This window comes from Etheostoma spectabile, chromosome 12 (genome assembly GCF_008692095.1).
Source record: "Etheostoma spectabile isolate EspeVRDwgs_2016 chromosome 12, UIUC_Espe_1.0, whole genome shotgun sequence".
Taxonomy (NCBI): Eukaryota; Metazoa; Chordata; class Actinopteri; order Perciformes; family Percidae; genus Etheostoma; species Etheostoma spectabile.
In genome coordinates, this window is record NC_045744.1 from 14,888,218 (window position 1) to 14,899,558 (window position 11,341).

Below are 11,341 nucleotides of genomic sequence, written 5' to 3' on the forward strand. Positions count from 1 at the left end.
TGTTTCACCAGGCCCTAACACAATTTCTTGGTTAAGAAAATGTCAAAGATTCTTATGTTGCACCAATTACACAGTTTCACACAAACCCAAAGGAAATTGCTAATCCAATAAGTCATATTCCCTCTTAGCACACCAATTAATCACCTGTAAATGTTACTCAAACTTATTGGGTGGTGGCTGATTGTCAGACACCTTGTTGATTTACTCATGGGCTACATAACTACATCCTAACCATATCTCCTCTGAAACATCAATTTCACAACTAAACCCTGTCCTATCTGTCTTTTCTCAAGCATAATGACTCACTATTTGTCCCTGTCTTGTCTCCACATCCAATAAAACTGAGTACCTCACCTTCGTTCTGCTCAAACTCGTCAAGCACCTTGTCCAGGTTGAAGGCCTCGGTCTGGAAGTAATTCTCCATGGGTCAGGAAGCTCCACCCTGCAGACAACCGTGTGAACCTAGAAGCAGGATGAGCGTGTCCTTAATACCAAATCCGTTCACATTTCCATACCATGCACATGTACCCTACTGCCTGAATAATATATTTTTTTCATATCTCAATTATATGATTTGTTTAAGTAAAAACAAAGATACAGTAATTGAAATAGTAAAAAACAGAACGCAAAGTTATGTCAAAAGATAAATTTACAACTCAGCTTCATCCTCTGCACCACAACCTTGTAAAGCCAAGCATCAGAATGACGGCCAGCAGGTCTTTATTCCTTTCTCTAAATTTCTGACGTCAGTGAAACTCCGGTGTATAGTATGCATTTAGCCATTAAATGATGCCCCTCTCTTCGTCAGTCCTCACCTACACAGAGGTCCTCCTCAGCAGTCCCAGTTGGTGTTTTGTCTCAGCGGGTTTCCCTCTCAGTTCTCACTTCATCCAGTTTGGCAAGCGCCCAGCGCCCACACCTTCAACATTGAGGAATACACCGTTCAGTAAAAGTGCTGCCTCTCAACCTGTGCGGCAAAGCGTGCTGCTAGTTTCACTACAACGTGATACAAGGAGAATAGTTACAGCATTTCCTACATGCTCAGAATATCAATTTTAAATTATAGAAAAGTAAAGCCAGCTAAGTGACTGCTCTGTGCTTAATATGTAATTTTCTGTGAGTGAAAAGTTTGTATATTTACATCTGAATTTTATTGTGCAAAACGGCAACTCCCACTTTAATGGGACTAAAAAAAAATAAAAAAAAATAGAAATACTGCCTTTAAAACACAAGACAAGGTCATACCTCCCAATTCATTTAGAAATTAAACAAAAAATTGTATATATTTTCTATTTTCAAGTAGAGCTGAAATGATTAGTTGAATAATTAATCAGCAACAATGATGTCAACCAATTACATTTTTTCAACCAAAACTTTTACTTTTACTTTTTTCAGCTCCTCAAGTTTTTATGCTTTTTCTTTGTCATATCATAGTTAACTGCATATCTTTTAGGTATTGGATTGTTGGTTGGATATTTAAAGATTTTATCAGCTCTGGAAAATTATAATGGGCATTTTCCTTTACTATTTTATGTTAATTTATTATTCAATAATTCAAAAACATGTTAGTTGCAGCCAAGCTTTCAAGCATATGATCCACATTAATGTGGTTCTTTTCTTTCTTTCAACTAAGGACAGGTCACAGTTAAACGTACACTATGTAATTGTCTGCCGCTAGCGGTCTCTCAATCGAAACAATGGACCTAAACCATAAACACGGCCTTTAGATGACACTGTGATGTTGCGTGGGATATTTGGAGTTGTCTTCGTTGTTAACCAACATTGCTGAATAAAATGTATCTGTATAAACCCCAGTTAATCTATGAAAGTTTATTCACGATAAATTTAGCAACGTTTATTTGTGTCATGTCATACTAGGGAAATAGATAAAGTTTTTCTTGATTCTATATGTAGTGGTAGCTGACCGGTGACTAACATTACGTGGTGAATTTAATCATGGGGCAGCCCAGCGGTGTTAACCGTGGACAAACAATCAAACTAAAAATAACTTTATGAGCGTGCTGAACACTGTTCTAACCTTATATTGTTACGGTAAGGTTTAGTCACTAAGCATTAACATGAGCCACTTGTCAACGTAGCAGTGTAGTAAGTAAGTAAATCAATAAATTAGGTCTCCACTGTGTAACTGTGTTGCAAAGTGACATGTAACTACTTAAACAATGATACTGTGTGGAGGAGATACACTAGTATAATTCCTTGACATTGCATAACTTACAATTACTCTCTGATAATCCCGTGTTTTGACATTAGAGAAACTAGAGGGGTCGAAGGTTCTATGACGCCATTGACAGGTGACCCAACGGCAGTTTGTGTCATTGATTCAAATAACAGATTTTTCTGGCTTTGAACAATGTTGGAAACATTTGGGATAATGTAAGTACACAACTCAAAACAAAATATCTACCATAGGTATAATTGTTTTGAGACATTTTAATGCAAAAAAAAAAGAAATCACATATTATATCTTTAATGTCTCCACCCGCCACACTGATGATGAATCAGAACAAAATCTTAGATAAGTTTGGGACACTTTTGTTCATGAACTCCACCTTGCATAAATACAGAACATTTAGTGTATTGTGTGTATTGCACATTGTCATACAAAGTGAACCATTACCCATCCACGCTCTTCAAGACAATCCGAGTCATGAATCACTGCAAAGTAAACCAAAGTCTGTCCTTGCTGAGGAGACCTTGGAGTTAGGATGGGATGGGTGTGTGGTGTGTGGTGTGTGTGTGTGTGTGTGTGTGTGTGTGTGTTGTGTGTGTGTGTGTGTGGTGTGTGTGTGTGTGTGTGTGTGTGTGGTGTGTGTGTGTGTGTGTGTGTGTGTGTGTGTGTGTGTGTGTGTGTGTGTGTGTGTGTGTGTGTGTCTGCAAATGAGTAACAACCATGCTGAACTTCAGGGTCATCCTCATAAGGACAAGAGCAACCAAGGATTACACCAGAGACCAGATATTCCGCAGAGCAAAGGCTTAGGGAAGAAGGAGCAGAGTCAACACTTTTCCCGCTTACTGTAAGGTGCAGCATGGGCAACATGTCAGCACAAAACAGCGATGGCACAGGGCAGGAGGCTACACATGTAGTGGGTACCGTGGGACAAACCTTTTCTGCCACACTAGGAATGAGGCTGGAGGAAACACTGCGAGCAGAGCAAAATAAACAAACTACAAAAAGGCTTCTTTGAATTAAGAATATACAATAATAATTATTATATAGCATAATATAATAAATAATAAACCATCAGTGAATGAAACAAAACAGAGCTTCGATGGAGCACGTTACAAACCTTCAGGTGAGCATAGTACAGATGAACTATGACGACTCAGATTAGGCACAACACACGCCGTGACGTCACTGCTCAATCAATACAAGAATGAACATCGCTTGCTAAAATTGACATTTTAAACTATTTCATGATCATCTTTTTAAAAATATACTCTATAGCAGGCAAAAGTGATTCAAACGACTATCAGTTTTTTTTGTTAAATGTTGTATAAAGACAATCAGCCCAAATTTTATTTCAGGTTTCTCTGCAAGAACACATAAGGACTTTTTGGTGCATTTTATCCCTTCATTACTAAGTTGACAGGTGAGAGATAACAGAAAACAAGGGGACATATATGGTAAAAGACATGCAGGTCACCAGCCAATTCTTTTAGTTCATCGGGAACTACCCGATTACAAAAACGGTAAACAAGATAACAAACGTGACCAGATAGAGGTCAGTTCATGATACTTATTTAAAACATTTAATTTAAATTCTAGTTTAAAAAAAAGGTTCAAAAATATCTACTTAGAATTGCCACTGCTTTGAGTTCAGCGATACCTTTTGGTCCTGACTGTGACATCTACAAATTGAAGCAGGACCAACTGAAATTATTAAAATTATTATCATAACTAGTAATGACCAAAATGGAGACTACTATTGTTGCAGTGATGACACATGAACAGTAGTATCCAGTGCTAACTCCCACTGTCCCAGCCGGAAAAAAGCACAAAAACATCCAGGGGCTTTTTAAAATCAACAGACAAAAAACTGAAAGTAAGAGTTGCTTTGAGCATGTACACATTGTTCTTGTTGGCCTGTTGGAGTGGGAGAAGATCCAGTTTGGGTCGAGTAAGTTACCTTTACATCACCTGAACCGATCACTGAATGGGAGCAATATCTAAGCAGCAAAGTTTAACCTCATCCAACCTCTGCAGCTTTTATATAGCATGGAGGTTTCCCTCCAATACTGAATAAAAAGACTTGAAATCATCTCACACCATAAGAGCCTGAAAGTCATCTGTGGACTGCGGGACAGTGCACACATAACCACACACACGAACGTGTGAACAAACACACACACGCCTCGATGAGGACAGGAGACCGTCCCTGATTAACATTTAATTACTCTGCAGAGGCATTGAATAATGCATCTTCAGTCAAAGTGCGTACAGGAGTTGTATTTTTAGACATGTAAACTTGTGATGCCTTAAAGGAGACATATGTGCACGAGAGAGTGTGTCAGTCAGAGAGCCTGTAGGACTAAAGGAAAATGGTCATGCAGCTACAGGATCTTAAGATAATGTTGTGAACATGCTTCAACTCCTCAACTAATGACTAATCAAAAACTATTCCATGTGGCCTGAAATAAACAAGAATATTGAGATTGTGCAAGACAGTGGAGCTCACCTGACAGTTATTCTAATTGACCTATAAACTATTTTACAGACTAAACTAATGTCAATCATCATAATTGAACAAATAATTATATACTATAACATGTTAGCACTACCTCTTTGTACAATGCTGTCTTCAACAGCTGGATCCAGGGAATGTTTGGTGTCTGAACTTGATTGATTTCATCAAAGTCACGCACAGTTCTCTATATCTATAGAGTCTATATCCCCGATGTTCCACTTCCGGGTTTGCGCCGTTGTCAACGGAAATTCTGCCAGATTTCCCTCATTTAGGCCGGTTAGCCATTGCCTCGGGTTTCCTTTGTGTTGCCATTTTAAACTCTGGTTGCTTATTGAGGACTATGGTCAACCTTTTCTCAGATCTCTGCAGGGTAAATCCAGACAGCTAGCTAGACTATCTGCCCAATCTGAGAGTTTATTGTTACACGACTAAAACACCTGTTGAACGTACACATGTTCCACCAAAACAAGTTCCTTCCCGAGGCTATTTTGCAGCTGTACCGCCTAACACCAACTAGGACGATTGTGATTGGTTTAAAGAAATGCCAATAAAACCAGAGCATGTTTTTCTCCCATCACGGAATGCTGTGAGTTTTCTCCGCAGCGCCACGTTGAAGCAAGGTCTGTCAAAAGCGAGACTACTGCACAGGTATTATGAATTATGAAATGCGGCCTACCTCATTTTCTAAATTTTTGTGTGTCAATATAATGATAATAAAAACAATAAATGAGAAACGGCAAAACCTAAACAAGAATATTTTGTAAATTGGTGTAACACATAACCTTAAAACAAGACCAGTGTCTCTACTCTTTACATGAAGCAAACTGCAGTTGATCCCCATTCACTACAGCCATGCCCCAGCCTCCAGTGTAAGTCAGACATGCTAATAATGAAATGGCCTAACAGACTACTAACACAATAAACCAGACCGGACTGGACATCCTCGCATGCCAGCAAAATTAAATAAGACAAGGGCATAGACGGCGAGAGAGCTCGGACCAACTAGAGCACTACAACAGTTCATTATGCCCTCGCTGTCAAAACAACTCGGTTTCCTGCCGTTTCCTGTGAGGGAGTTTTCCTTTAAGAATCATTTTTTTCTGGGTTCTTGTTTCCTATGATTGTCAATCAATAATTTTTGAGGTCCACTTTCTGCATGAGGATGGCGTTGGCGATACATAAACTCACGGTGTTCTGCCATGTCTTTTCACAGCATACATTTTCTTATGTTACAGCAAGAAAATGAAAGTTACAATGTCCTTACTAATGGCAAAACAGCATTTGAGTGCACCATTTTCAGTATTGTGATAGTCTTAATTTTTGTCTTACTGGCATGTGTCCCTATTTATATCAGTTACCCATCATTAATGTTATCAATTCCACCTGTGCTTTTCTTCATTAAAAAAACAAAAGATATCAGGCCCAATATCTATAAAGCCCAATATTTTCAGCGAGAAATGAGTGAGCAAAGATTTCTTCTTCAAATTAAGAATAAATGTCCTGCATAAATGTTCCTAAGTGTTCGTCTAAGCTCCTAAAGTATTTAAGAGAGCTCATGAGGAATCATAATCATAACCCGGTTAACAGTCACTAGCTGAAGGCATACAGAGGCAAAGTCCACACACATATCAGCAAATAACAGATGAAATACAACAACAACAAAAAGCTTAGCTTCTCAAATGTAAGGATTTTCTGCTTTTCTTTGACATACACTATGTGACAGTAAATTAAAAGTCTTTTAGGAATTTGGACTATTGTTTGGACAAAACACGGAAATTGAAAACATCACCGTGGCCTCTGAGAAATGTTTTTACATTTTATAAATTAACCAAAAATTAATCAGACAGAAAGAGATCTGCAGATTGATCGATAATTAAAATAATTGTTAGTTTCCACACTATTTTGGACTGTTTGTTGATTAAAACAAGCAACTTGGGAAATTATTATGGAAATGTCCCACTACTTTTTGACATTTTATAGGCAATTATTAAATGAGAAAAACATTTTGTATGGTAAGATTATTATTCAAAGCCATACGTTTAAAACTGCTGTCTGATTCACTGGGTGTTTTGGATTGGGGCAAAACCTAACCAAATTCTCATGATTGAAAGTGAAAATGATTATTAATAGTTCTCCCGAAAATATACTGTACCTCTGAATATGTTTCTTTTCTACTTTTCTGGTGCTACAAACTTCCAGGCCGGCAAGCTCACATCCTGATAAACAGCGTTTTTAGATCCATACCCAACAGACGTGCTCCAGACGCCGTCTACTCAGGGTGAACAACACAGGAAACCATAAATGATCACTTCCTCTGTTTAAGAATGGACTGACATTACTTTACAACAACATGATCTCATGACTGAATGACACATTATTATGTAACGTTTAACGCCCTGACTGGGAGTTGTCCTACCTCCTTCTGTATGTTTTTTTTTTTTTTTAATTGCAATTCCTAAGTACTGCTAGAGACTTCAGAAATAAAAGCAAAACACGTAAAAAAGAAGAAAAAAACATATGCCACAGGTTTGTATCCTCCAAAAAGGTCACACTGTCATCCGTACTAATAACAAAAGAAATTATTTGACAAGAGGTTAAAATGGTAAATCTGTTGAGATGTGAACACGCTAAAAGTAAAGAGTAGCTGTCCTCCTGCTACAAAGAGCTGTTCTGCTTCACAGTAAGTGTCAAAAGCTATTATCATTTTCTGTTCTCCCTTGTGTTTTGATCTACATTTAACCACCACAAGACAGAAAAAAACTGCAAAAGGAGACAGGCTGCTGGGCTGCCATCAGGGAGAGACTTGTAATACTTCCTGAAAGCGTACAGTAACCTACATCTGGCAAGTATCTGCACAAATGAGAGCTGGTATTTTGTAGCCTGTTGGACCAATCTATTCAATCACCTCCGCTGGGTTTTAATACTGCTTCATGACTGGGTAAGATACAGGTAAACCTAAAAAAAATAAAAATAAAAAAATAAATAAATAAATTGCATTGTATGTTTTGCATCCAGCATGGACAATCAGGCAAGGCTAGAAAGATGACCAAAAAAATGATGGGCGTTATGAAGTCTAAGCCTTTCTAGTTTATTTGTGTAAAAAAAATGCACTTTGATATTATCTGATTTGGCTTTCTCTTTATTGACCAATTTATTTTTAAATTTCTCATTGATGATGGCAATTCAAGGTGGCACTGGGATGGGTTATTCTTCATGAATCTACCTCCAGACCCTGACTTAAGGCCCTTAGACCACATGACAAGGTCAAAGGATAAGACATGGGACCAACAAACCTTACTAAACTAACTCTCAAGAGCAAGATAGATGACCATTAGCTTAGATTATGCAACCATAAAGTGGCACTGTGGCTGTGCTGCCTGCAGGCCAAACACAGCCTCGGATGGTAAATATTATTCATACTTCACACATAGACTAGGAGGTAAACCCATAGGAAACTACTCTGTTATTAAGCGGTGACTGTCATGACTGAACACCTACAAAATCATAGTTGAGGTTGTGTTTACACCAAAACTTGAATAGTTAGTTGTATTAGCTGGGCTGCTAGCTGAATTTAACATCCACACCAAAAAGGCCCACCAGTAAGTTTCCAAAACAGCTATCACCAAGCCGATTGAACAAGATGGTACAAGAAATTTAAAATGTTGAGACCAAATGATACCACTGTAGCCTGCAGCAGCAGGGTGTATCAGGGGAATGAATTAGCTAGTAATAGGTTCAGCGGGTTACGTTAGTCGTGCGCCGAGTGACTGCAGCGACTTGCTGCTCTGATGGACACACCGTGGCTGACTCAGTGGGCTTTGAGGCAAACGGACAGTTTTACGGTTATTTTAAGAAGCATTCCTCCTCGGGTTAACTTAGCTAGCCCATTTCTCATGGTCACTGGAAGTGAATTGCCTCCCGCCGCCCTGCTAGCGTTTTAGTGAGTGTTTAGATACAGGTCGTAAAGCAACGTTAACGCGTTGTGTAACGTTAATTGAAGGTAAATTAGTGTTACCGTAACACCACCTTTCCCGGTATTCCTCGCCGTTTAGCTAGCTAAACAGACCACAAAATACACTGACTTCGGCTTAGTTATTAACACTTTTCGTTGCAATGGCGGGCTGTAACCCAGAGCAACAGCAGACCTGTGAAATGTAATGAAAACAAATTCAATTAACGTTACTCACCGGAGGAATCCTCATCTTTACCAGTCCCACAGAGCCCCTCCGTCATACATAATCGCCTTTGAAGTCTATTTTTGAGTATCCTCGTGTAGACCCTCCGCTGCTATGCCAAACTCAAACAGTACAAGTCGGAAAGTGCAGGCTGTAGTCTCCCGTAGTTGTGCGACAGCAGTCACGGATCCCTCCCCCAAGGTTTATTGGGGAAAAAATAAGTAACAAGACCACAGCAATGAAAAGCCATTACTTCCGGTCATTCATCTTAAAATAAAAGTTCTACTTGAAAATGTGTAGTTTCACTAAGGTATTCAGATATTATACTTGAGTTCTACGGTAAGATGCGTAGATATGTATGTACAACACATCTAAGTGCAGTTAAGTGTGTATATAATTGAACAGTTTTGCGTGTAAAATGTAATGAAAAAAACAATAAATTCCACACCATACATGTTTGTGGAAAGAATATATCAGACTAAATGTATTAATGAAAGCAGAGACCTTTTATATGGCTTAAACCATGTCTATGTGGAAATAAATAAGTATTATGTATTGGCTACTCTGTGTTATATCATGTATTACGTTATTTATTTATTTTATTAGTGATGCATCAATGTGTACGCTGCATTTTAATGTTGTAAAAAGCAGTAAAAAGTACATTATATTGGTCTTTAACATGTTACGAAGTAGAGTTATACAGTAGCATGAAATTGAAGTACTTTAAAAATTTTAGCCATTGCAATTATATTTCTTTATTTAAACGGGACAACGCATCTACATGCTCTGTGCTCATCAACATGAGCACAGAGTCCATCAAAAATGTGCCAGAGTTGGCATGCAGGCCAATTTTCATCTGCAGTCCCGGCTTTAGCATGAAATTGAAGGCCTTCAAAAGTTGTAGTCATTGCAATCATTCCACCACCAGCATTTAAAAGCTTTATTTTGAACAGATATCATCCATCATCCTAAAAAAACGGATCTCCCTTTACCTTTACACCCCTAAATTGTTGAACAGTGTTGTTTCCGAGCCCTTATTTTAAAGGCGACACGTTTCCGGTTCTGACCCAGCTTTCACTGTGTACCTTGACGAATCTCTGAAGCGGTTTAGCTCCATCCAGCTCATGCACTGTGGTCCAGCCGCAGCAGCGGCAGCAGCAGCAGGGACGTTTTAGCTCAAACTGGGCTGGAGGTAGTGTGGCAAGCCCATGGATGTATTATAAGACCCCGGGGCGGGTCCGTAGCTCCCCCAGCTCCCCAATGCCCCCCACCCCCACGGCACGACACAGGACACACTGGAGCTAAAATGGCCCATTCATTCCCGGTAACCTTGTCAGACCTCTCCTGCCACCAGATCGTGACAGCCGCGGCCCATCGATCAGCGCGAGGCAGCAGATGAGCGTCAGGAAGATCAATGAAACTGAATATTAAGAGTGTTGGCGAAAATATATGTAAAATTCTATCACCCTCCCCATTTGCACCCAATCATACGTTTTAACAAATTATAGAGATGAAAATAAGGCAAATACTACCCGTTATTTTCATTTTATTACTTTCATTTAATTCATAATAAATTAGTAAAAAAATAATAGTTACCTGAATCCAAGGTAATACAACTTATTTTTGTGACCAGACAAATTTTTAAATAGAAATATAATAGAAAGTAATCAATCTAATTTATGAGGTAAAATGATAAATGGCAGTTACCAAAATTCAAGTACTGTACTTAAATGAAATGTACTTAAGAGTATTTCCATTTTCTTATACTCCACTTCGTCAGGGGAGATATTGTACTTTCCACGCCACAATTTTTTTGACAGCTACATTGCAGATTAAGATTCATCATACAAAACGTATCAGTCTATAAACTTTTAGATATGGTTGTATGTTAAACTAACTAACAGTACATGATACTTAAAAGTATATTGTAGTGGTTAAAAGTAGTCCCCGTTTGACCAGCTACATTCAAATATCGATTCACAATTATAGATGATTCTTATATACACTTTCTCTTGAATTACCATATTTTTACTTTTAATTGAGAAGTTATGCTTACATGTAGTTTATATTTATATTGTAGGGTACTGCTACTGAAACGGAATACTTCCACCACTGTTGATGTTCTTCCATTTGAATTCATTCAGCACTAGTGCAAATCCTTGTAGCTATAGCTACATAACCAACAAGCAAAATTTAAAGTTGTGCAATTTTAAATAAATACATTTGTTTTGTTAATTTATTCTAATTTTTAGTTAATTTATTAATACTATTCCATTACAGCAGCTAAGATATCAATGAATTCTAAGAAGTGTAAAGGAAGCGGCCCACTGTGGGGCTTTTTAAATGCTTAAATGTTTTTTATATTTATAAAATGATTATCTGTAACATACTTACCTGCTTATATTCCATATAAAAGGCCTCAACCACGACTTCATATGTGCTCATCACCATGTATACAAC

At 38.2% G+C, this 11,341-nt stretch overlaps 2 protein-coding genes across 3 annotated transcripts in view; both read right to left on the reverse strand.

Annotated features, from left to right (window-relative positions):
• The window catches only part of zfyve9a (zinc finger, FYVE domain containing 9a), a 28,882-nt gene extending 19,772 nt beyond the window's left edge, over nucleotides 1-9,110 (reverse strand). For both annotated transcript variants that reach the window (XM_032531344.1, XM_032531343.1), the window contains exons 1-3: nucleotides 8,894-9,110; nucleotides 816-919; nucleotides 355-462 (exon numbers count right to left, since the gene is read on the reverse strand). In XM_032531344.1, the coding sequence (XP_032387235.1) occupies nucleotides 355-424 (70 nt within the window). In that variant the 5' untranslated portion in view covers nucleotides 425-462; nucleotides 816-919; nucleotides 8,894-9,110. The remainder of the gene's footprint in view (nucleotides 1-354; nucleotides 463-815; nucleotides 920-8,893) is intronic.
• Nucleotides 2,869-11,341, reverse strand: part of gipc2 (GIPC PDZ domain containing family, member 2) — a 39,577-nt gene continuing 31,104 nt past the window's right edge. Inside the window, exon 7 of the mRNA XM_032531359.1 lies at nucleotides 2,869-2,892. The gene's annotated coding sequence lies outside the window, so the exon portion shown is untranslated. The remainder of the gene's footprint in view (nucleotides 2,893-11,341) is intronic.